Below are 27,367 nucleotides of genomic sequence, written 5' to 3' on the forward strand. Positions count from 1 at the left end.
TTTGCATTAAATGTGAAAGTTCCAAGAAGTAAAATTATTAAGTTCGGCATAATGATAGGAATTATGAAATCATATCACTTTGCATCAAGTCCTGTGGTCGGAATAAAGTCCAAATCAGCTTCAAGACCCCGATGATGACGTCATTATGATTTGGATTCGAATTTACTTTTAATCATACAGGGAGGTTCAAACTAGACTGAATTTCAATTTCGGTAGTCCTACCATGATTCTGAACTCTGATTGCTAAGATTTTTTGGATGGAAAGTTCATATCAAAATGTTATTACAATTTCTATGAAATTCGGATCGCAACGAATCATAAAATGTGCGCAGGGCTAAGTTGTTGAAGAGATGTTTATAGGCTTACCCTATAGCAATCCCCTCCTTCCATGATTCTGTCTATAAAGATTCCTGGTCCTTCTTGATTATCACTACCTCCATACAGGTGAAGACCAAGACCAGATACCTTACTCACTATGATGTGGAGAACACCTCTCCTAAAAAAATAAAATAATTAAATAAATAAATAAATGAATGAATAAATAAATGAATAAATAAATAATGAATAGGTCATTTGGTCTTAAATTACGGTCTTTTTCATTACTTTGTTATTTTGTCGACTCAATAAAGGTGAAACAAAATGGAACCAGGAGAATCCCAAATGACTTTCAACCTTGACTATGTGACCTGAAATTCATGGCAAATGATCAGTGACAGTTGATAACCATTTATCACTTTTTATTGATATGATGACATTTCAAGGATTTATCTTTGGTTAAGATCTGATACTTGTGACACCACCACTATCCGTCACATGAAAAGTGGTGACTCTGTCTCACTTCTGCTATGCAGGCGAGACAAAATGAAATCAGTAGAAATAACAACTCTGATGGATATCAGTTGAATTGACACGATACATTCACACAAAATCAAAAAGAGATATTCTTAAAAGGGGTCTTCAACATGGCATGAAAAAGGATCCGAACGCAAAATTAATTTATTAACAAGTGGAATGCCTCTGGCCGTCTCACCTGCATCACGCGATTCAATATAGCAGCAGTGCTGATTTTGAAAACTACTATAACTCGCACAAGATGTTCAGTGATACTTGGTTACTCGTATTTCCACGTTTTATGAATTAGACCAATACACTTATAGAGATATGATGGCAATTCAACAAATACCCCCAACGTGGCCAAAGTTCTTTGACCTTAAATGACCTTTGACCTTGATCATGTGACCTGAAACTCGCACTGGATGTTCAGTGATACTTGATTACTCTTATGTCCAAGTTTTATGAACTAGACCAACACACTTTCAAATTTATGGCTGTAATTCAACAAATACCCCAATTTGGCCAAAGTTCATTGACCCTAAATGACCTTTGACCTTGATCATGTGACCTGAAACTTGCACAGGATGTTCAGTAATACTTGATTACTATTATGTCCAAGTTTCATGAATCAGATCCATAAACTTTCAAAGTTATGATGGTAATTCAACAGATACCCCCAATTCGGCCAAAGTTCATTGACCCTAAATGACCTTTGACCTTGGTCATGTGTCGTGAAACTCATGCAGGATGTTCAGTGATACTTGATTAACCTTATGTATAAGTTTCATGAACTAGGTCCATATATTTTCTAATTTATGATGACATTTCAAAAACTTAACCTTAGGTTAAGATTTTGATGTTGATTCCCCCAACATGGTCTAAGTTCATTGACCCTAAATGACCTTTGACCTTGGTCATGTGACATGAAACTCAGGCAGGATGTTCAGTAATACTTGATTAACCTTATGGCCAAGTTTCATCAACTAGGTCCATATACTTTCTAAGTTATGCTGTCATTTCAAAAACTTAACCTCAGGTTAAGATTTGGTGTTGACGCCGCCGCCGCCGTCGCCGTCGGAAAAGCGGCGCCTATAGTCTCACTCTGCTATGCAGGTGAGACAAAAACAAGACTAAAGTAAATGGTCCATATTTTCAAAAGCAGTTTCAATTGTACCATGGTACAAACCATGAATTATGAAGATTTCTCATACATAATTACACTTATTTCATCACATAAAAAAAGAAAGGTCAAATTATAGATGTGCGCTATTGGCAAAGAGCGCTAAATTTATACTTGAATGAAACATGATAATACAATTTGCATATTACATAGCTTTGTACCATAGTACAATAGAAACCTCTTTGAAAATAAGGGCCTCTATGTTGCAAGAAATCTAATTTGAATTTGATAGTTTTTAAAGGAATACATACCTTCTGCCATCATTGTCTGACTGGTCGGCAGATGAGAATGATTCCACACTTGATGTCGGTGAGGAGCCCTGAGATGATAAGCCTGGATCTAAAATAATAATAATAATAATATAATAATATGGTCCATTTATATAGCGCAGCTACTATAATTGCATATACTCTACTGCGCTTGATACTTGGTATCATATTATAACCTCGGCTTTAGCTGAGCCGCAATATAGGCGCAAAAAGCATTCAAGGAATAAATCCTACCGGGCACCCATTCACCTCACCTGGGTCAAGTGCAGCACAATGTGGGTAAATTTCTTGCTGAAGGAAAATACGCCATGGCTGGGATTCAAATCCACGTCCCTCTGATTGAAAGACGAGAGTCGTAACCACTAGACCACGACGCCCCCATAAAAAGCAATACAGGTAAAGCAAATATACCACTTTCACTTTGAACAGCACCCGGGTGATGTTTCACAAGGCGGTTCATAAAGTTATGAGCAATTTTACAAATGATTAAAACATGTTCATACATGCTTTTCAGCTACGTAGGGATCATCTAGCACAAGAAAAAGTCAACAGTCATGGATAAAATCATTAATAATTTACAAATAGTTTCATGAAATGGCCCTCAGGTCAAGAACGAAGCTTCACATAGTGGATTTTGCTTATGTCGACTTAATATACTGTACATATATGATACATCATGATGTCTACTCTCTGGAATGATAAAGAGTGTTCAACTCTTCACAAAATAACACCAATTTCAAATTAATACCACAATAACCATAACATTTCCATTTGTAACAACTAATATTCCTAGTATGGTACGGAGCATTTCCTTTTTTTTGTTTAGTAGATGATTTTCTGCTAATAAAACTATTCTATTTTAAAATAGAGGGAAAAAAATAAGCATTGGGACCCCCCCCCCCCCTTAAAAAATCATAATCATAACAGTAAAATGTTCATACAGAACTTAATGTACATGCATCCCCTTTGGGGTACACAATTAATCGTAAGATACAAATTGTAATACTGAATAAAAGATGGAGGGAACATTGTTCAAATCGTGGGATTTTAATCTAATTCAACCATTCAAAAGACATTAAATATTTTCAATAAAATAATAAATCTAGAAAATATGATGCCAGAAACAGTTTTGCAATAAGATTTACTGAACAATCATGTAAGAACGATTAAAGGAGAATCCAGCCTTGGTCATAAAATGTTGTGTTGGAAAGGAGAAAAATAAATAAAACAGAATGGTGAAAGTTTGAGAGAAAGCAGACAAGCAATAATTATGGCTGTTTTAAATAATTACATAATTTGAAATAAAACTTGGAAAAAAAAATCATTTTAGCCATTTTAAGTATTGGAGTACATGGAAGAGTAGTCCTTGCCTTACATCACTATGACATCCCATTTTTGGCCAATTTGAAGTCTCCATGGGTATATTCCAATATTCACAACTCTAAAAAATTCATAACTTTCTTATTGTTTGTCCGATATTGTTCAAACTTTCACCTATCAACTTGTCTGATTTTCCCTTTTCCTCTAAAAAAGTTTTTATTTGGGTTGGATTCACCTTTAAGATAAAATTAGGAAAAAACTTACATGCTATTCTATGAGATCTTGATGAGGTATAACTAGTAGCTGAACTTGTACTGGGTCCAGATGAACGTCGAGCTAATTGATTATTCTCTAGTAATCGCTTGAATCTCCTCCTATGGTGGTATCGTATGTGATGTGAACAAAGATGATAACCAATCAGTCAATTACTTATCTTTGAATTCTTTTGGATTATATGTGTCAGAAATCATGCCAATCATATAAAAAGTACATGTATAATGAAAATTAAAGCATTCATGTCAAGAAGATTTACAAACAGTATTACTATATTTATCTTTTAACTTTTTGGCACTCAACAATGTTTTTATTCATTAATACAAAAACAGTAGTAATAAATAAATAATTAAAAAATAGAAAGTTATAATATAGAAATTGCAGAAAATGAAAATAGTATTAAAATCAATGTTAATACAATATTTATAATCTAAAAAATGTTATAAATGAATGATTTTTATGCTTTCTTTGAGCACATATCCAACAAATGAGGAAGTTACGAGCTGAAAATTTTGCATCAACAGCAATAAACATTAACTTCCTGACATAGAAAGTGAATGATAGGCAATAAAATCATATTAGTATTATACTCTTATGAATTTCTATTCTAGTCTTGAAGAAAAATTGTATTGTATTGTAATAAAATAGTGTACCATCATTTAAGTTTAAGGATAATACTTACAATGTTTGTGGGCCTCTTGATATAACAAGTGTCACATGGTTTGATGCTGAAGCACTACGGAGCAACTGCACAGCCCTGGGAAACACCAACAATCAAAACAATGCAATCTTCAGTTTCTTCAAAACAAATCCTTTAATATTCTGGTATCACATATTCTGAGATCTCATTGAAATTTATATTACTGTTACAATACATATTTAACTAATTAACAAATACCATACAATATCACTTAAGGACGTTCCACAGTTATGTTTGTGCGCATCATGATCTGCGCATACTTTACACTCTGCGCACTGACGTCACAATGGATGAACTGGTGATTTAATCAGCTGTATAGGTAATGTGAGCTGATTTTTCTCCTTATCTGCATTAACTGCAGATCTGCTGTATTATTTTATGAAGCTAATAAACTAGAATTATTCCATGGACCATTTTTTTTTTATTCCTCTACAATTTCAAAATAGTTTCTCTGTAGTGCTGCAAAGTATGATGAATATGACCCCGAGTTTGAATAGATGGAAAAGTGGTTCGGAATTTTTCCTCACATAATTATATATTGCTTTTTGCGCGTTTTCGGGTGTTTTAAGAAGCAAATATGCTCTAATAAGAATGCTGATAGTTTGAAAACAAGCACATGAACCCATGTTTTTTAATGTTTGCAAATCTAAGGTATACCGTCCTCTACAACTTTGCAAAGTTTGGTGAAAATGACATGGGTTTTGAATAAAGTGCAGCATTTCTTTTACTTCTCAAGTTTGTTATTGAAATTTGACATTTTTGAGGTTGAGTATCTTTCCCACAATTTCTAAGAACTGAGTGTTGTTAGACTTAAATGAGCAAATAATTGACAGCAATATAGATAGATTATCCATCTTACGGACACAATTATTAATCATATTGCAAAATTTGATGAAATCTTCATGGATTTTGACTGAGTTATAGGGCGTTAAACCCATTGTTGTGATCTCGTGAGCTCTAAAAATGCCCAATTCTTTTGGATGCGCAATTCTCAAGAACATCATCCATTTTGGGTTACTTTGAAGCTCTATAGCAAAAAAATCAAGCACATGGACCCATGTTAATTTTTCCATATTTGGAATACTCAGGTGCTTAAGTATCTATGTGGAAAGTATGATGAAAATGACATGGATTTTGAATGTTTGGGAGCGAAATATGGAACCATTTGCATTTTAGACGGCATTATTAGACTTTTGCACATTTTGGGCGCGTTTTGGGGCGATTTTCATGCCAACTCGCATCACTTTGGACACTCATAGTTAAAAAACAAGCATATGGACCCCATATTTTCAAGGTCCCTACACCTTCGATATGCATTCCTCTACAATTTATCAGAATTTGATGAAAATGGCATGGATTTTGAAAAAAGTGCAGCTTACAAAATACTTTTTTTAATTTTTGAGTAGATTCACGTCTTTGAAATTCGTTTTTTTCCGAGTTTTTACACCATTCTTGCCAAATGAGGGCGCTGCTGACTCCAAATAGATATAGTTTTACCAATTAAAAGACTTTCTCTTACTTTGGTATACACTTTGTTATATACCTTGAAAATTCGATGAGGTTTGATGCGGTATCCACTGAGTAAAGATGATTTAAACTCATTTGGTGAATTCGTGAGGTCTAAGAGAGGCATAATTTCTTGATTGCGCAAGATTGCATATCATTCAAATACGGCGACTTTGAATACCCGTAGAAAAAAAATAAGCACATGAACCTATATTATCTTTTGCATTTTCATAATGCATAGATACCAAAGTAACTCTCTGCAAAATTTGGTGAAAATTACATGGACTTCATTTTAACTGTGGAACGTCTTAAGCCCCGTCACCTTTAAATTTGCATCTTGTATTACAGTTAAGGGGAGCATATCTTGACAAAAAAATCAGTAAAATCATGAAGAACTCCACAGGAAAGATAGATGAACCAGGTGAATATTGTACGATAAAGCTGAAATATGAAACATTTTTACGAAAATGGATTATGATATATCAATTTTCACTCTTACTTTTACAACTTTGTAGGGTTTTGAAATTATTTGTTTGATATGGATTTTTTTTAAAGGCACAGAAGATTTTTAAAATGTGTTCAGAAGCCTTGGAAAGTACATTCTCCCTTGAATTATTTCCATGAATATATTGTTACCTACACTGCATTGACAAGAAATTGTAACTTCCAAAATTATTTTGAGTCCTTGTTCACTACATGTAATTATAGTAATAATAATAATAATTGGCTTTTCTAAAGCGCGATATCAATCTACGTCTGCTCAAAGCACTTCACAATTATTATTATCCAGTCATTGCATTCAAGCAGCCTGTTAGGCGCACACTTGCTAACCCAACCACAATGGCGGTTGTTTCCTACCGGTACCCAATTAGCACCTGGTTGAGAGTGGCAAAGTATGGATTTATGCCTTGCCAAAGGATGTTCGGCCACAGTGGGATTTGAAAACATGACCCTTTGATTACATGGCGAGAGTCAGAACCGCTACACCATGGCGCTTCCACATGTACATGTACCTTGATACAGAGAATGCCTCCCAAAAGTACAAGTGCATCAACTGTATTAAGTCTCCAAGCACAGACTAAAAATTCATACAAATAATACCGTGTCTAGGATGAAGACTAGACTAAAAACCTTCTGGCCCAAATTCACAAAGGTGGTTTTGAAAACCCACGGTTGAATCCATGGTTTATGCAGATTTCCTGTATAAATTACACTTAATTTAGCGCATATCCGGCTCGTGTATCAAAAATGTCCAATGCTGATGCACGCTTTTGTCACATTGCGCCAAATTGATGCCTGTTACCATGGTTAGATACGCTATTTTATTCATGAGTCCACTGTTTGAAGAGTGGACTCATGAATAAAAACAATGGACTCATGAATAAAATAGCGTGGATAACCACGGCAACAGGCGTCAATTTGGCGCACTGTGACAAAAGCGCGCATCAGCATTGGACATTTTTGATACACGCGCCCGATGCACGCTAAATTAAGCGTAATCTATATAGGAAATCTGCATAAACCATGGACTCAACCGTGGGTTTTCAAAACCACCTTTGTGAATTCGGGCCTACGTGTCAGACAGCCAAAGTACATGAGTGAGTCTAGTCTCCTAGTTCAGACACTGTACTATGCACTACGAGAAAATCAAGGATATGTGCCTGCAGACTACTCAATTATAGCGTTCTTCCTTAAGATTAATCTAATTCAATCTCGGAAAAGAATCATCAAAAACTCACCTTTCATTTGAAACCATATTCAAACTTTCATTGTTGACACTCTTAATCTGATCCCCTTCATGGAGACGTCCTGTTAAAAAAAATCATATAGTTTATATAACTATTCCTTTATTGCAGAAATAATATCAAAGGCATATATTAACTTTGTAAACATAAAATCAGGAAGAGATATGTGGATAGGTTTAGTACTAAACCTCTAAAACCAAAACAAAGTTTGCATTGTAAGTTATAAACAAGGTTTGGGAAAACATGAAATTCCCCAGGACAGTATACAAACAGACAACTTTCCTCAATTTAAACATAACTGTTGAACCTTTGTCCAAAGGCTCTTTGCAAAAGACATGTAGTACACACAAAATGAGGATTTCTAAACTTTCATAAAAATAGGAGGGATGGAACGAATGACTTACCGCTCTCTGAAGCTAACCCGCCAGGGATCACCCTCTTCACAAAGATCCCAAAGTCATTCTCTGCAACATCCTCACTGTTACCCCCAACAATTTTTATCCCTGACAGAAAGGAAGAATGTTATTATCATCATCAATTATTCTGTAAAAAAAAACAGTAAATCAGATTACATTGAAGAAAAAAAAAACTGTATAAAAGTTAAAAGATAAAAGGCAATTTCATGGGTGACACAAGATTTGCTACTGCAACAATTGCTCCAGGCTTTATTTTGTCTTAGGGTTAGGATTGCAATAGGGTTATATGTTAGGATTGTGGTTAGGTTTAGGATAAGGTATGGTTTTAAATCCAAAGTTGAAGTTGGTCATTCCATTAGTGTGTGGAATTTATAACGGGGCAATTCTCGCCAGAGCAAATGTCACAAAAGTAACTGATATAAACAAAGCTAAGATTCCCATGGGCATAGCAAGTTGCCAGGGATAAGACAGGCAAACTATAATACTGAAACCACGAAGGTCATCCATTCTGACTTGCAGCACGAATGAGAGATCATTACAAGTCAAAACAAAAAGAAAATCATAAAGAAATGTAAAGGAATATTTTAAAGGTAGAATTAAATTAGAATTTAATTACCCCCAACCACCCCCTTCTAGAACTCAGGCCATTTTTATACCAATGGAAGGTTTATATTACATATTATATATATTCATATTGTAAACAATAAATCAAGCGGACAAAAAATAAATATCTGTAAAAGTACTTTAAAATATGAATCAATACAAATAAAAGCTAAATGTGCCATTTTTGGTCATGAATGTGACCGAAATTATGACAAATCTTGATTTTAATTAGTAATAAATCTAAAACTTTCAGAGATTTACATGTATAACTAATTATGATGATTTCAAAAGTTTGATTTAATTTTGGAATTCACAGGAATTTCAAAATGAAATTAAACTTTCAAAATAATGCTTCTGTGTGAAGTTGCACACATGGCCCACTTCTTTTGACCTCTGACCTTGAACCTGCAGATTGAACACAGCAAAAGTATTTCCAAATGATAGCTGACTAAACTTGTTAATGTTATATAACACTTGAATTAAAATCTCTAAAAAAATTTACATTTAAAACTAATTAAAGTCAAGATTTATCATATTTTCGGTCACACACGTGACCAAAAAATGCAGATTACTAAATAAATATTGATACTATAACTCTAATTCAAGCAATCGTATAGAGTGGTACATCTTAGTCTTACGAATAAGACAAAATTACACTGTCTTGTTTTGAATTGAGTGCCATGACTTGGGGTAAACTGCACTTTTATTCACTTAATCAATATTAACAGGGGGCTTTGTTTGATAAGCACTGTGGGTTTTTTTTTTTAATTTGTAAATGTATAGTTTATGATTATGTACATATGCATGATGTACTAACAAAAACACAAAAATATAGTACATGACAATCAATGACAGAAAATCTATTATGAAACCTAATTTACACAAATCTGGTCCTCATTAAATTTCAAAATACAACAAAACTATTGCGTATTTATGCAAAAGATTTCCTAATCACTTTGTGTGGCATACTAAAAATTACTGATAAATTTAAATACATGCATAAAAGAACTGAAATTTAATCTTTACATAAAAGCTTTGATTTTTTTTTCATAAATGCTTTTTTTGCAAATTATTTTACCAAATACTAAATCACTACCTTGATTTTCGAACACTGGAGGAAAAAAAGAAGTAAAAAATACTCATCCAAAAAATGGTATAAGAAATATTTACCTAGTCCTGTTTTACAGTTGCTGAACACAATAGTATCGATCTCTTCAAAATGCTGAGGACTGTGAGCTGGTGATGCACTGCTCTCAAGAGCGCTGTATTACATAAACATAACAGGAGGCAGTCAGTCTGCAAGCCCTGAAAAAGTAGCTTCTTTTATCCAAGTGATATTCATGACTAGAGGGTTTTTGCACAGTTAATGAGCTTGGTGCTAACCAAACCACCTCTTTTTATTCGGCCATTACTGCTCTAAATATTGACAAAATTTCATGTTTTGGTATCTTTGTAAAGAAGAAGAATCATTCTTTCAGGTCATGTGTTTGGATTTTTAAAAGGATGTTGTAATATAGGAAAAACTTTTGATCTAAAACATGAAACAAAATATTTTTTTCATGCAATAAAAGTTGTTGTTTTCACACTTAATTTCTGTTTGGGCACAAATGATTTTTAGATCATGATAAAGCTGAAGATCTAAGCTTTAATATGATATAATTTTTATAAGAAGATGTATTTTAGATGGGTCAGCAGCCAGCTTTCCATAGGCCAAGTACATTTTGCAGCTCAAAAACAAGAATACTGCGCTCTGATTGGTCATAGAGACCACACACCCACGCAAATTCCAATGTTCCCCACACTGGGCCTCTGCAAGGTCACACTCACCATGTGGTAATCTCTTCAAATTACCCGCGCCTGTTTGTTTTGAAAACAGTATTCAGCCAATCAGAACTCTGGATTTTATGTTACTCAAAAAATTTCAGAAATCTCGTCTTGCATCTTGATGGAAGAAGCTGGCTGCTGACCCATCTAAAAGATGCCACATATCAAGAGTGACATTGTACGAAAGTATAGAGTTTGAGCTTTCTGATGATATAAATAATGTTGGTGCCTTAAACACAAAATGATGCACAATTTGCAAGTGAAAACAGAGGAAGAAAATTCTGTTTGATGCATCTTTTCAGGTAAAAAATTCACTTATTTATCAAAATATTTCATTAAAAAGAAATGACCAATATAAAAGAGTAACATTTACTCTTGCCCATTGTACAAAAATAATCAATATTACTCAAGGAAAAAGTGGTTAAATTCTTTGAGAAAGAAAGTCTCACAATTCACGAGATTTTACGGGGACATGAATTCAGCCACGAGAGGACTTGGATAAATCTTGCTCCTTTGCTCATTAACACAGGGGCTTGCCGACTGACTGGAGGGTCTGAGATTCTAAACTACCTAACGAATCTTAAATGAATTTCACTTTTGATTACAATAGTGATTCAGGGCTTAAATTTTGGATATTATTAGCAAGGTTGTTGTTTTATAGGACATTTAAAACAAAAAAAAATCAAGGCATATGAGAGGGGCATTGAGGCCACTTTTCAGGGCATCCAAGGGTCATGGCTTTGGTGTTAGACTCCATACATTAATTCAATTTAAGCCCTGAAAATTGCCTTTCAAACACTACATGTATATATGCATTCATACGTACGACTTCCTGTTATCTCCTGATGGGGGGTAGTCTAGCTGCTCGGATCATCTCACCTACTCTTTTCTGCCAAGACTCCTCATATCATCTACCCTTTTCCTGCGACTAGTCATTTTTAGGACTACACCCTATTCCAAAATAAAACCAAGACTCTTCTCTCTCCTCATCTTATCACTACTACTACTAATAATAATAGCTGGATTTATAAAGCGCTTTTTGCCTGAGGATACAAAGCGCTGCTATTATTACCCCGGCTTTAGCTCGAGATACCATCACCGGCGCTCAGTGCATTCAAGGAAATAATCCTGCCGGGTACCCATTCACCTCACCTGAGTCGAATGCAGCACATTGTGGATAAATTTCTTGCTGAAGGAAAACACGCCATGGCTAGGATTCGAACCCACGACCCTCTGTTTGAAAGGCGAGAGTCAGAACCACTAGACCACGGCGCGCCAACTACTACACTCTCTCACCTTTCAATTCCACCCAATCTCTCCCAATTTCATGTTTTATCAAATTCTATTAAAAAACTAGAAAGTCAAAAAGGGGCCTAAGCTTTCGATCCTAGCAGAATCTTCGTCGGAGGCAAAATGATCTATTAAAAAACTACGCATATCATGAACCACATTATCTGTACAGGTCCAGGTCAGCTCGGCACTTAAAACAAGTCAGCCCCGACGAAGAATTTGGTGCCGAGTTGCCCGTCATAAAACCTAACCTTATGGTAAGATTCATACTAAAACGCACAAATAAATTGAAATCATAGTAGAAAATACAAACATCTGTCAACAAAATAGCAATCCAATATTGGACAACTCAGCACCTAATTTTTTTTGTGGGGCAGAGATGTCTCAAGTGCCAAGTTAGGTGGCATCAATCTGTACCACCATGTAAACATGTTTTATAGACAAAACAGTGTAAATCCTAGAGTTATAAAGCTCATTGGTGGTAAATTATTAAAATGATTTCCTACCTGATTTCAGCATCAGTAAGTATTACAGATTCAGACATCTTGGACCCTGGACACAAAAAATCAAATAAAACTAATCGTAAATTAATGAGACCACATGTCTTGGGTCTTTATGTCGATCAGTATCAATTCATTTTTATTATACAATTGTACTGTTGCTCATGCTAACTTATGTGTATTCACCTGAGGAATGCTAATGCAACTAGAGGAGGAGGAGAAGGAGAAGGAGGAGGAGGAGGGGGAGGAGGAGAAGAAGAAGAAGAAGGAGAAGGAGAAGAAGGAGAAGAAGAAGGAGAAGAAGGAGGAGAAGGAGGAGAAGAAGAAGGAGGAGGAGGAGGAGAAGGAGGAGAAGAAGAAGGAGGAGGAGGAGGAGAAGGAGGAGCAGGAGGAGGGGAGGAAGAGGAGTAGAAGAAAGAGGAGAAGAAGAAAGAGGAGGAGGAAGAGAAGAAGAAGACAATGAAGAAGAAGAAAAAGAAGAAAAAAAGGAAGAAAAAGAAGAAAAAGAAGAAGAAGACTAAGGAGGAGGTGGAGGAGAAGAAAGAGGAGGGGGAGGAAGAGGAGGGGGGAGGAAGAGGAGAAGAAAGAGGAAGAAGAGGAGGGGGAGGAGGGGGAGGAAGAGGAGAAGAAGGGAGACAAAAAAAGAGGAAGAGGAGAAGAAGGAAGAGGAGAAGGAAAAGAAAGAGGAAGAGGAGGAGAAGAAGAAGAACTTTAGCTATTAACCTTCTCTTTACGAGGTCAACTATATCGGGTCAACAGAAAACAATTCAACTTCTACAAAATGTAACATCTTAACACACATTACATAATCTGGTCTAAACCTAAGCTTAGGCAATCAATTGTATCACAAGAGAATATTTATATAGATTCTATGCCATGGATAAGAGACTGTCCATAGTAAGTCAAAACATAGTACTTTCTGGCATTTTTATTTATTTATTTGTTTTTGCACTTTTCATTGTATACTTTAGGTTTAAAGGATTTTTTTCTTCAATCCCAAAACCTTAAGTATTAACATGCCTCAAATCAAGTTTATATTTTTTTTTAAAGGGGGGACAATAAAAACAAGATAAGAAAAGAAATGAAACAAAATTAAGAATAGGAAGAAAAGCAAGGAATGGTAATGAAATGAAAAGAAAAGAAAGAAAGGGAAAAGGAAAAGGAAAAAGGGAAAAGAAAAAGAAAAAAAGGAAAAAAGGGGGGAAAAGTGAAAAAGAGGGGGAAAAAGGGAAAAGGGAAAACAAAAAAAAACAAAAAAAATGGGAAAAAGAGGGAAAAGGAAAAAGCGAAAAGGAATAAAAGAAAAACTAGGGAAAAGGGGACAAGGAAAATGAAAAGGAAATGGGAAAAACAGGGAAAAGGAAAAAGGGAAAAAGAAAAAAGGGACAAGGAAAATGAAAAGGAAAAGAAAAGGAAAGAAAAGAGAAAACAAAACAAAACAAAACAATAGAAAAGTAACAAAAATAAAGGAATACATTAAAAGGAAACAAAAACAAAAAAGAAGAAAATTAAAAGGAAAACAAACGATTAAAAAAAGATCAATGGCAAAAAGAAGCTGCTGAAAACTGCTTATCTAATAAAAGAGAGCCAATGGAGTAAATTAGAAAGTCAAAAGGGGCCTACATGTAAGCTTTCGATCCTAGCAGAATCTTTGGAGGCAAAATGACAAACATATAAAGCTTTCGATCCTAGCAGAATCTTTGGAGGCAAAATGACAAACATATGTTTGTCATTTTGCCTCCGAAGATTCTGCTAGGATCGAAAGCTTAGGCCCCTTTTGACTTTCTAATTAAAAAAAAAAAAAAAAGACGAACATAAAAAAAGGAAGATAATTTAATTTTAAAAATGAATAGAAAGAAATGAAAAGAAATTTAAGGATAAGAAAGAGAAAAGAAACCCCAAAAATGATAGACTTTAATATGAGAGAAAAAAAGCTTGTTGATCCTGTTTCAGTTTTAACGACATTCTCATTAAAAAAAAAAGAATATAAGAAAAGCTATTAAATAATTCTTTTTAAATAGCTCTCTGTGAAAATATTGAATTCTGACTGGTTGCCATTATAAACCCAAGACGGTCCCAAGACTAGTGATAAGAAAAAACCGCCTTTGTCTTCGTCCGTCTGCAGTCATGCATCGCATCTCTCCCCAACTTCTTCTTCTACTAGTTCTACTTCTAGTTCTAAGTTAAGTTAGTAAAGTACGTGTCGTTAGTTCTTCTTCCTCGGCCTCGGCCTCGCTCAGGCTCAGCGACAACACTTAGGTATGTGACAAAAAAAATGAAAATCATCAAATATCAATAAATTTTATATCATCTGAAAGCTCTTAAAAAGACCTTTAAAATGATACCAAGAACTCAAATTTTCATCAAGAAATTATAAAGTTATTCCAGTTTAAGTCCCGCATATTTATCCAAATTTGTGGTCATTGTCTTAATGTAAAGTCAATGGAATGCAGAACCGATTTTTGTGACCATTTTGTGACCATTTTGAACCCAAGTCTTCAACGGGCTCTAATTTCTTTGTTTTTCAGCCCTTTGAAGTAATTTAGGTATCAATGGAAAGGTGAAAGAAAACTCAATTGATGTGTAATCATTTCACTTGGTAATTTTTCTTCTTAATATGTGTAAAATAATTTATTCTAATTAATTCTAATTAATTATGCAAATTACGCAAAATCACAATTACTCGCTTTTTTTTTGCCAAATGAAGGTGATCATGATAGATAATTCATATATACTTTAGTTGGCATCAAAACAGCATGAAAACAACTAAATGAATTTGTTTAAAGTATTGCTTTTGTAATTTCTAATGTTTTTCTTTGTTTTTCTGATATAGATTACAAGTCCTTTTTCAACTTTAGTATTGTGTACATGTATGTACGGGGGTCTTTTTTTTACAAATGAAAAATGTCATTCCTTTTGTTCTTTGTATGGTATAAAAATACAAGTGTATTTTTTTTCTGATGTATTTGATTGTTTCACCAATTCTTTATGTATTTTATTGTTTCAACAATTTGTGTATAGATGTATAATGTAGCTTTCCATTTTGGAGACCGTGGGCATTCGATTACAATTTTTTAGGAGGGATGAGCAGCAGAGGATGAGGGTGTTAAGATGTAGCATTGCATGCAATTCAAGTATCAAGAAGGATGCATAAAAATTAAGCTTTAATATATGCATTTCTTAGATATGTATGATTACAACATAGGCCCTGTTTGAGCACTTTTTTTAATGAAAAATAAGTTCATATTCTAGCGTAAGATCACTGCACATAAATGTACACATATGTCCATACTATTAATATGAAACAAAACAAAATTAGCAAGATTTTGTGAAAAAGAACTTCACAATGCAAACTTACCATTCTCCGGAAAATCTTGAAAGGCACCAAATTATCAATGGGTCAGCATCATCAGCATTATGAGCATACTATCAAATCCTCACAAATTAAGTCAGCGGCAAGGGAAATTTTGGGAATGTCATAGTCTGTGGCATTTTCATAATTTTCTTCTTCATTCCAGTATGCAATTGTGTAAATTTCATTTCCTCTTCTCTTTTTCAGGGTCTCCACCTTTCCAGAATATACAGTCTTTGATCCAGATTCTTCATCATACCATGAGTGGCAAATGCTCTTGCCAACAAGAGTGCCTTCAAGAATATCAATGAGGAGAGAATGGACCTCATCAGCCAAGTCTGGAAATGTTGTCTTTACTTCACCCACATCAATGTTTTTTAACTTTTTCTCAATTTCCTTCCTTTTCTTCTCGTCTTTCTTCTGTCTTTTGTTTGCCGCTCGTTTTGACATCTCCTTTTTCATCTCAGTCATCTGTTTCCTCGTCAATGTCCTCCTTTTCCTTGCTCGTCCGATTGCCCAGGTAACAATGCTACTCCTTTTGTCTTCATACATTTCATCTAGCCATTGTACAACCTTGTTCTTCCTGGATCTCATTCTTGCTGCCAGAAAGTCAATATTGGCATTTTTGGCCCTCTCCTTTCCAGCTCCAAACATCCCCATGATTTCTTCCGCATCAATGTTATGCATTCGTGCAGACTGTGTTTCTTTTTCCAGCTCTTCAGATATCTCCATGGAGAAATAGCGCTGATACTGCCGCTCAAGCACTGTTACAATTGCCAGTAGACAAGCTGAAGTGAACTGATTAAAGAGAGCAATGTCTACAGGTTCTGCTCGGAGTGCAGTCAAAGTTATATCTGTTTCATCCAACTCTCTGCCAAAGAAATCATTTGTCTGAGTGAGAATGTTCTGAGGGCTAGATGCTGCCAGCTTCAGTGATGCAACAACATCCTTCACCATCTTGATACCATCTAGGTGACTGACTTCACTCTGAAAACTAGTATAGAACAATGTCATCCATGGGCCTGTGAGCAGTTTACCTATCAATCCTAAAACTTGCATTTCAAGAATTGCAACATCACTTTGAAAGTCCCGTCTAATGCTATCTGCTAATCCACCACAAGAAAGCACCCCACTTGTGAAAAACTCACTGAACAGTCTATGGTGTTCAACTAATTTCCCACATATGTGAGTAGCACATGAAGACGGTTCCCTCTGTAACGGGGTAATACACCCAGTGGAAGACCATTGTCATCTAGAAATGTCTTGAATCCTTTGGGATCCCCTTTGCCATCTTTGTACCGTAATTTGTTGACTTGAAGAACAATATTAGCAGCAATGCAGTCAGTACCATATATTTGTCCTTTGATAGTTTCTAACGACTTGAGAGCCGACCTGCAGCTACTCGCAATAGTATCTAGAGGGTGTAAATGACAATTCAATTCATTAAGTGTCTTCCCCCATGATTCATTCACTTTTGTCACAGTCGCATGGTTTACAGCCACTCGATCATTCATGGTATTTGCAATGTTTGAAATTATTTGAGAGCGGCAGTACTGGTAGTCCTCATGATGGTAATTGGCATATGTTTCAGCAATACGATCCACTGCCGAAATGATATGGGTGCTGTAGTCATCAGCAGTCCCCCCAGGCAATTGGTCAACTGTAATGACTTCACATTCTGTTTCAGTTGTCAGATGGATGCTATTAACGTGTGTTCCTTCTTGAGTTGTGGCATCAAATCCTATGGTCAAATTTGAATTTCTCATGGCGAGTTCCGCGCATTTGAGGTCCGCGATACAGGCCAATTCCCGAGCCATTTGTTCCACAGTTGTCCTGTGTGGAACTTCACTTAAAACTGTATTGCGTCTTTTTGCAGAGTTATATATAAGTACCGGGATATTCTGTGTCGGGACCTGATTAATGAAATGGTCAAATACTGTCATTCGCATGTCTGTATTATAAGTTTTTTTGTCTGCCTTTGTTCCAACACCTTCCTGCAAATGTTTTTTCTCGAGCGCATGTATTTGTTCTCGGAGCTCACAAATTTCATTTTCCAGTACCTTATTCATTTTATCTTTTTCTACGAGTTCTCTCTTGATTTGCAAAAATTGCTCCTTTGGAACAGCAGCCACACTTTTCCTTTTTTGTTGTTTAGCCATTTTGAGTCGTTTGTGATTACGTTGTATTCGCTGCAGATCAGGATTACTGAGTGTACATGTAGTTTTGTGCTCTTGTTGTTTTCTCCTAAGATTCCTCAGTTGCCTTTTCAAGTCTGAAATTTTCATGTCCTTTTTACTCATTCTGATCTTCTTCCGCTTTATTTCCTGTTTGAGTCGTTTTACTTCATTACTTTTTGTGATGCTTTTCTTAAGATCTTTAATGCGTTCATTCAGTCTTTTTCGTTCAGAAAGTCCTTTCAGTGAAACAAAGTCTAATTTTTTTTTCAGAGAACGTTTTCTGGGAGTTAATTTTCCACGTAATCGTGCAGATGAGCGAGACGATGGGGTCATTGACGGACCAGGATTCTCAGCTGGAGTAACTGCAACTGTGTCATCTGTGGAGGTTGTGGGCAGTTGTGGGCTTGGCTTTTCTGCTGGAGAAGACCTCTTTGGTTCATGCTCATCTTGGTTTTGATTAGAAGGAGCATTTAACAAGGCTTCTTGATGCTGTACTTCATGTGTAAATGAAAATGGCTCTGCACACATATCCAGAAAATTCTTCCTGTCATTTTGTCTCACCAAGTTCCTGATTCGGTCACTTTTGTGAATGATAGGTTTCAAAATAGAATGTGTAATAACAGCTGTAGCAGGAAGAATTTCATAAAGAGAACGAATAGTGGCTGTAACTGATCTACTATTGTCCATGTAAAGGCGTAGAATATGGCCAATCTTAAGGTTTTGATCCTCTGGGATGGAACCATAAGAGTCTATGAGAAGGTGGTGCTTGATTCCTGGATTTGCTGGACGTCGAGCTGAACATTTCTTCTTCATGTTTACAGCTGAGAAATTGTTAAATTTTGTTGTTAAATTGTGTTATAGACTATTTCTACATGCATGTAAATATTAATATATTAGTTGAAGACAAAAGAAAAGGAAGAGTGGTTTATTTCTAATTACCAGAAAAAAAGAGATATTAAAAGTTCTGAACAGCAACAAAAACAGGCATCAAAGCTCCAAACATTCAAAACAACATAACAAAAGTGACACAAAACTTTATACAAATCCCATCCCCATTTCAAGTTATGAACACGACCCACCCCCTGCACCCTTCATGAATTTTTTTTTTAATTATAATAAAATAGAAAAAAAATAGACAATAGACCCATGTGGAAATGAAATATTTCCTCTGAGTTTTCATGTATTTTCTTACAAGGGTGAAAAATTAAACATATTTTTGCATTTTAATCATGGGCGGAAATTGCCCCCAAAGGTAGGGGGACGCTGGCATTGGCGGCAGAAGCCAAAAATTTTAGGGGGACCACCAAACTTTTTTGATAAGCAAAAAAAAAACCCAAAGGTTATCAACCAAAAATTTTAGGGGGACGCAAGAAACAAAATTTGACAAGCAAAAAAAAAGAAAAGAAAAAAAGGTTATAGTAAAAAAAAATTGGGGGGGGGGGTCATCACCTCAAATTTAGGGTGGGGGGACACTTCCCCCACCTCAAATTTAGGGCAGGGGGGGACACTTCCCCCACCTCTATGGATGCTGGCAACTTTGACAAGTTAAAAAAAGTTTATCACCAAACTGTAAAAAAGTTTGAAAAAAAAAATATTGCATTGACTGTACACATGTCCCCTATTATTTTGGGTAGGGGGACATGTCCCCCCTGGGATTTCCACCCATGATTTTAATTTTTTAAAAGTCAACATTGATATTCCACTTTCAAAAGCAAATCCAGTTTCCAAATGAAACATGATATTTTAATTAAAATAATCAGCCACCTCGAACTCTTGACCACATAACCTTCTCACACTTACCTTGGGATGACAAAATCTTTCTGTGACAAAATGTATGTATCAAAATCAATATCAGAATAATAATCTACGGTATAATGACAGAAATTTAAAAAAAGGCACAACATTATGATCATCAAGAAAGCAATTCAAGATCTAGTTCAATCCAGCATGAACGACTCACTATCGTATCGACCGCTCCCATCACCCTGCCAACCGCATCGGGGAGCTCATCTGGCGAGAGACCGGCTGTGACAAGGGTAGCTCGCGCCTCTTATATCTGGACTGCTCCACACGAGAACATTTTTTTTATAGTTTTTTTTTCAATTTGAATACATTTTTAAAAGGTCAAGATACATAATTGGATTGCAGTTCTACTTACCATTAAAACATTTCGATCATTTGCGCATCCAAAAATTTGATGAACTTTCAAGCTCCGATATCCACACTTCACAGGCGAGTATCCACATTGAAACTTACATGTACAGAAAGAGCAAGTCTTCAACTGTCTGTATCGAGGCACGAGATTGCATCAACTATGTGCGCATGCGCATGAAACCCCATTTTCGATGAGCCGCCCAGACAGAGGCGATGCCACTTGCAGCAAAACCCGCGCGAAAACCGTGCAGCCAAAACCAGCGTTCGCGATGCGCCCGTATTCACACATACCTACAACACTCAACAGCTGTCGTGTCAGCTGTACATAAATAAAGGGAATTACAGACAGTAGAGGCGCACAGCCAATATTGGAGACTGTCTCCAATGTGGGAGATTATCTCCAATATCAGAGACTTTTGTAAAGAATTTGGGTATCCAATTTCAGAGACAGTCTCCAGTTTTGGAGACCAATTTCCTTTGTTTACATTTGCTGCCAAAGGATTACCTTGGCGGATAATAAAAATGTGATAAGGAGATTCCTCATGAAAAATTACTCCTTTTAACCGTCTACTTTAAAAATTCACCGTCTACTTTTGTATTGATAAGGATTTTTGTTGTCAATCACACACAAAACAAATGGGCTTCTGACCTCAGTGAGACAACATTTTGGGTGGAAAAAATCATGCTTTTGTTGGTGTTGTTTCTTTTGTCCTTTTGCAAAGCAGGTCTCCAATGTGGGAGATTGTCTCCCCTATTGGAGAGAGTCTCCCATATTGGCCGTGCGCCTCTACTGACAGATAATACCAAGTACTGGCATGAATGGTACAGATAATAATTAATATCAAGTAGACTGGGTGGATGATCATTATACTAGGACTAGGAGTAAAATTGTTACTGAGACTGTGTTACTGTAGTGTTACTGTTAGAATAGAACTTCAAAAGCTTGGGAAAGTTCTGACACAATTCTTAGCGTGTGGGACTGGGGTCTCTTTCGATCTCCTCAGCAGGCGGCACAGAAATTTAAAAACAAACTAACGAGAATTTTCATCCTTCTATAACACATTTTATCCGATCATACGCAATATCAGAGTACAAAATTTATCTATATTGATAAATAAAGTACACTCACCTCTAAATTATCCTCATATTGCAGAAAGAAAAACAGATTTTCAATGTCAACAACAACAACACAACGACGGGGGACGCCGGCGAGCGCGACGGACGGTAGGCACTTTTGATGACAAAGTTAAGTACAGCGAGGGGCGATAAAATGTCCAGCTCCTACGTCACTATCCATCCGACGGTTCGCCGATGAATATTCATTAGATCGTGGTCGTGTGCATGTGTGTGTGTACAATACCGAGTGTGAACAACCAAAGAGAGTTTTCAAATGGTGTGTGTGTGTGTGTATAAACAACGTAGGAGTTTATAGTGTAGAAAATATAAGTGTTTGATGAAGTTTTTACATAAGAGAAAATGATATAAATATATGGAGGACAATGGAAGATGAGGTGAGGCAAGTGTGCAGTGAGGTTTTTTCAGAAGAGAAGATGATACAAATATATTATGGAGGACAATGTAAGATGAGATGAGGCAAGTGTGCAGTGAGGTTTTTTCAAAAGAGGAGATAGTACAGATATATATGGAGGACAATGTAAGATGAGATGAGGCAAGTGTACGGTGAGGTTTTATCAAAAATTGTATGATGATAGAATATATGTAGAGGACAATGTAAGATGAGCTGAGGCAAGTGTGCAGTAAGGTTTTTTTCAAAAGAGGAGATATATGGAGGACAATGAGATGAGATGAGGCAAGTGTGCAGTGAGGTTTTTTCAAAAGAGGAGATATATGGAGGACAATGTAAGATGAGGTGAGGCAAGTGTGCAGTGAGGTTTTTTTCAAAAGAGGAGATAGTACAAATGTATGTGGAGGACCATGTAAGATGAGATGAGGCAAGTGTACGGTGAGGTTTTTTCAAAAGAGGAGATAGTACAGATATATATGGAGGACAATGTAAGATGAGATGAGGCAAGTGTACGGTGAGGTTTTATCAAAAATTGTATGATGATAGAATATATGTAGAGGATAATGTAAGATGAGCTGAGGCAAGTGTGCAGTAAGGTTTTTTTCAAAAGAGGAGATATATGGAGGACAATGTAAGATGAGATGAGGCAAGTGTGCAGTGAGGTTTTTTCAAAAGAGGAGATATATGGAGGACAATGTAAGATGAGGTGAGGCAAGTGTGCAGTGAGGTTTTTTTCAAAAGAGGAGATAGTACAGATATATATGGAGGACAATGTAAGATGAGATGAGGCAAGTGTACAGTGAGGTTTTATCAAAAGTTGTATAATGATAAAATATATGTAGAGGACAATGTAAGATGAGGTGAGGAAAGTGTGCAGTGAGGTTTTTTCAAAAGAGGAGATATATGGAGGACAATGTAAGATGAGGTGAGGCAAGTGTGCAGTGAGGTTTTTTTTTCAAAAGAGGAGATAGTACAGATATATATGGAGGACAATGTAAGATGAGATGAGGCAAGTGTACGGTGAGCTAGTTTTATCAAAAATTGTATGATAAAATATTGGGTAAAATATATGTAGAGGACAATGTAAGATGAGATGAGGCAAGTGTGCAGTGAGGTTTTTTCAAAAGAGGAGATATATGGAGAACAATGTAAGATGAGATGAGGCAAATGTGCAGTGAGGTTTTTTCAAAAGAGGAGATAGTACAGATATATATGGAGGACAATGTAAGATGAGATGAGGCAAGTGTGCAGTGAGGTTTTTTTCAAAAGAGGAGATAGTACAGATATATATGGAGGACAATGTAAGATGAGATGAGGCAGGTATACATGCAGTGAGGGTATTTTCAAAAGAGGAAATAATACAAATACATGGAGGACAATGCAAGATGAGGTGAGGCAAGTGTGCAGTGAGGTTTTTTCAAAAGAGGAGATATATATATATGTAGAGGACAATGTAAGATGAGCTGAGGCAAGTGTGCAGTGAGGTTTTTTCAAAAGAGGAGATATATGGAGGACAATGTAAGATGAGATGAGGCAAGTGTGCAGTGAGGTTTTTTCAAAAGAAGAGATAGTACAGATATATATGGAGGACAATGTAAGATGAGATGAGGCAAGTGTATACAGTGAGGTTTTATCCGATTTTGATGAAATTTTTTGTGTTATGCTTGTTGAATTTTTCTCTTTTTATTTAAATCTACATTTTGCTTGGGTGGACTTGACCTTTAAGAAAAAAATGTATTTAAAATAGACTTATGTGGAGGTGAGGCAAGTCTGAAATGGCTTGTTATAATCACTCGGGTCGCGTTCGCGTTCGAAATCACTCGGGTCGCGTTCGAAATCACTCGGGTTTTGGATTTTTGGCGATTTTTTTTTATTTCGATGCGATTTTTTTTTTCTAACGGTGTCTTCAATGGGACAAACACGCTGGGAAAATAAAATGAAATTCAAATTCTAGTTTCGTTTTAAGCCGGCAAGTGCCTTAAATAAAAGGCACTCGCCTACTACTTAACATAACAAACAAGCAAATCAGCCATGTGGCTCAACTATCCTAGAATACATCCAGACTTCTACTGTTTTTATACGAGGACTCCGAGTCGGAACTTGCCATATCTGCCACATCGATATTACATCGTCATTCCCATGTACGGACATGTATGCCTGCATGCAATGGCCCCAAGGCGGGACCCGGACACGGCGTGTATCAGTAGCATGGAGCAAGGTAACGTGAGTCCAGCCGAGTTAGATCCCACGTTACAGTGCCAGTCAGTCTGCAGCTCGTCCGAAAGTATTTTATTCAGCGGTATGCATAGCCAGCCATCCGTGGTTTAATGCATATATACGTAATTAGACCAAAAGCTTCGGTCTCCAGTCTGTAATGTTCGTTGTTCCGCTGAACTCCATTGGCTCCACTCACCAATACAGAGACCGAAGTTCTAGCTCGATCTGTACAGGGACTCAATGGCCATATGTTTATGCATTAAGTTTCAATAAAACGGGGAAGTGAAGTTGCGCGACAGCCGAAGCAATTAGTTACTGTTTTTCCCCTTTTAAGTTTATTTTCTCTTTTTTGGTGCATTTTAGGACAAAACGGAATAATAATATTTATTTGATACAGTTCTTTCCATATATTTTTATGAAATAAAGACAAAAATCGATGAGCGCCGTCTGGGGGATTTTGCATTGTTAACCCCGTAATGATGGTTGCACCATAGCGAGCCGTCTGTGTACGAGGAGAAATAAAAATGTTAAAAAACTCGAAACAGACGGCTGCCAGCTGTCTAATACGTAATGAGCTTTGAGGACGATCTTTCCGATAGGCGTTTTAAAATTCTGCTCTTAACTATTGTCCATTTCTCATAAAATTTGTCTTATTTTATAGATAAAATGGCCATATCATGTTTTAAGTAACTGGAGACCTAAAAATTTCCCTACCTAAATTCTCGAAACATTGCATTAGGTGATGTGCTTAATTGATCTTCTTTGTGCTCGCGTGCCAAACGTATACGTTGAGCTGAACGGGGATCAGTCTCTCTCTCTGTCTCTCCTACCTTTCCGAAATTAAAACGGTCCTTCGATCGGACATAGTTATTTAGACGCAGGACAAATAATGCTCTGACAACCAAACTAACTTTTCGTCAGCATCAGTAAAAATGTAAATGGGCTTTTAAAAACTAATACTAAAACTGATCTAAAATTGATCTTAGATCGATTTTAAAATTGATTTTGGAAATCGATTTTAAATTAATTTTAAAATCGTAATTGTACCTGTTCTAATTAACCGATTTTAAAATCGGCTCCTGATTTTACCCGATTTTACCACAATCGGCGCGATCACCTGCCAATCTCTGATCATGCCCCTTGAAAGAAAAATCGGATATAAAATATCGGCGTAGATCTAGTTACAGTGCGTGATCGTTCAAAACATATTTCAAGACTTTTTTGAGGTGCTAGCTATTTAGAGGTCGCATTAATCAGGGAGAAAGACGCAGTATTATCTCTGACGATGTTTACGAGGATAGATATCTTCTCTTCAACCTCGTGGTGATAGCGGACGCCGCCGTGAACTTTTAAAGGTCGTATTACCGACGGACATCACTGCACTACTCTCTTACCTCCTTTATGATGATAGACACTTCTCTTCAACCTCGTGGTGATAGCGGACCCCGCTTCTTTTATATTTGTTCTTGGTTATCAAAAGTTAATTTCTGAAGATAGTAATTAATTGATTTGAAAACGTTAGCTCCCCAAAGCATTTTAATAACATGTTCCGAATCATCGCGCGTGCTTGCGACTTCTATTACATTTTAATTGCACTTGCGCCTTTAAGATGATGCATTTTATTTAAGGCATTTGCTGGCTTAAAACGAAACTAGAATTTCAATTTCATTTTATTTGCCCAGCGTGTTTGTCCCATTGAAGACACCGTTAGAAAAAAAATCGCATCGAAATAAAAAAATATCGCCAAAAATCCAAAACCCGAGCGATTTCGAACGCGACCCGAGTGATTTCGAACGCGAACGCGACCCGAGTGATTATAATAAGCCTCTGAAATCATATGGATTAATTGGTGGCCAATTTTTTGGGAGTGAACTTAACAACTCGAGTGCTTTGAACCTCCTCCTTGCATGAATGAATTTTTAACCTTTCCACTCCCAAAATATATAAAATCTCTTCCCAAAAGATGCAAATCTGATAGAAATAATTTTTTTTTTTTTTTAAACCAGAATATGCAAAACAATTGTCTTAATATTTTTTCTTAGTCGTGTTTTACCAGAGTTAGCAGGAAATCTGTGGTTCCAGAAAAAATAATACTATTTTTTCTTAGTCATGTTTCACCCAAGTCAGCAGGAAAACTGTGGTCCCAGACAAAATTGACCGAGGCAAATTTACGTGGGCTGGTTCAAGTCTAAGTGTTGATTTTGAAAAAGAAAAAAAAACTAATATCTTGTCAGTTCATAATACTCATTTTGTCGATAGGAGTCAATTCAAGGTCAATAACCATAAATGATATCAAGTGGAAAGGCTATATATTTTCCTTGCTGATCTAGCATGTCATGATCTTTACCTCTGTCATTTTTGCCTCTGCCAGTTTTACCTTTGTTATTATTACTTCTGCCATTTTTACCTCTGCCATTTTTGCCTGTGACATTTTTACCTTTGCCATTATTACCTCTGCCATTTTTACCCGTCACCATGAAATTGAATACCAGCCCTGAACCTTATCATCATTACCATCGATCACTTTCATATATACTTCACACCACCTACATCATCACAAACTTCAACTCTCACACTTTGAGTCAATCAACTTAACACTCTCATGCTTGATTAATAATTTTCTGTTGTATAACGGGACGCACACATTATTACTACACCAAACTGTGAGATGACAACAGCACTTGAGTTATAACATTATGCCAAAATACCACTCAGTCTTGAATTGATTAAATTGATCAAATTGAAATATATATGACATACTGTTGCACAAGTGGAAGCCAAGAATAATAATAATAAAAGTCAGAGTATATAATTAGCCATGGTAAATTTGATTGACTTATACTTCAGGTTTATGTAGCTATACATATTTCAATTGGTTTTTTTTTTTTGGGGGGGAGGGGGTTGTCCTCAGTGATAGTTGATACCTACTGTGTGTTTGGCCAACTTTAATTGGTAAGCATACATTGACTTAATTTGTAAAAGATACAGTATATAGACCATGCACATGTACAGAAATGAAGTTAAAGAATATTTTATTAAAAAAAACAGTATAAATGCATAACAGGTAAAACAACCTATTTGAACAAAAGAACTTTCACAATTTGCAAGCACTACATTTGACAGTAAGCTGAATCAAATAGTACAATGTGATATTGGACGGAAAGAGATTATATGTCATAACGCTTGAAAGACAATCTATTTATATGTAATTAATGGTAGTTATAGGATCACTAAGTTCTTCTACATCACAGCTTTATATATTGTTGATTTATCAAGTTTTGTAAGTAGGCCTACTATTACAATATTAGTTGCATGGTTGAGGCAAGATTAATGGTTGTTGTGATTAAATGAAATCTATAAGAGTTAGATAACAAAATAAATACAAGAAAATCCCAAGAGCCAGGCAACTTTTTATTTTTTTTATTTTTTTCATACACTATGTGTGTGTTTTTTTTCTCATCAAAACTAAATGTGAGCAGCCA

At 36.0% G+C, this 27,367-nt stretch overlaps 1 protein-coding gene across 1 annotated transcript in view; it reads right to left on the bottom strand.

The window, feature by feature from the left end:
* LOC129260697 (syntaxin-binding protein 4-like) overlaps positions 1-21,384 on the bottom strand; it is a 48,068-nt gene extending 26,684 nt beyond the window's left edge. The window contains exons 1-9 of the mRNA XM_064114138.1: positions 21,273-21,384; positions 12,467-12,512; positions 10,017-10,108; positions 8,232-8,330; positions 7,822-7,891; positions 4,559-4,633; positions 3,868-3,977; positions 2,266-2,353; positions 367-496 (exon numbers count right to left, since the gene is read on the bottom strand). Of these exons, the coding sequence (XP_063970208.1) occupies positions 367-496; positions 2,266-2,353; positions 3,868-3,977; positions 4,559-4,633; positions 7,822-7,891; positions 8,232-8,330; positions 10,017-10,108; positions 12,467-12,504 (702 nt within the window). The 5' untranslated portion in view covers positions 12,505-12,512; positions 21,273-21,384. The remainder of the gene's footprint in view (positions 1-366; positions 497-2,265; positions 2,354-3,867; positions 3,978-4,558; positions 4,634-7,821; positions 7,892-8,231; positions 8,331-10,016; positions 10,109-12,466; positions 12,513-21,272) is intronic.
* Positions 21,385-27,367: the final 5,983 nt, after the last annotated feature.

Source organism: Lytechinus pictus, unplaced genomic scaffold (genome assembly GCF_037042905.1).
Source record: "Lytechinus pictus isolate F3 Inbred unplaced genomic scaffold, Lp3.0 scaffold_19, whole genome shotgun sequence".
In the NCBI taxonomy this organism is placed as follows: domain Eukaryota; kingdom Metazoa; phylum Echinodermata; class Echinoidea; order Temnopleuroida; family Toxopneustidae; genus Lytechinus; species Lytechinus pictus.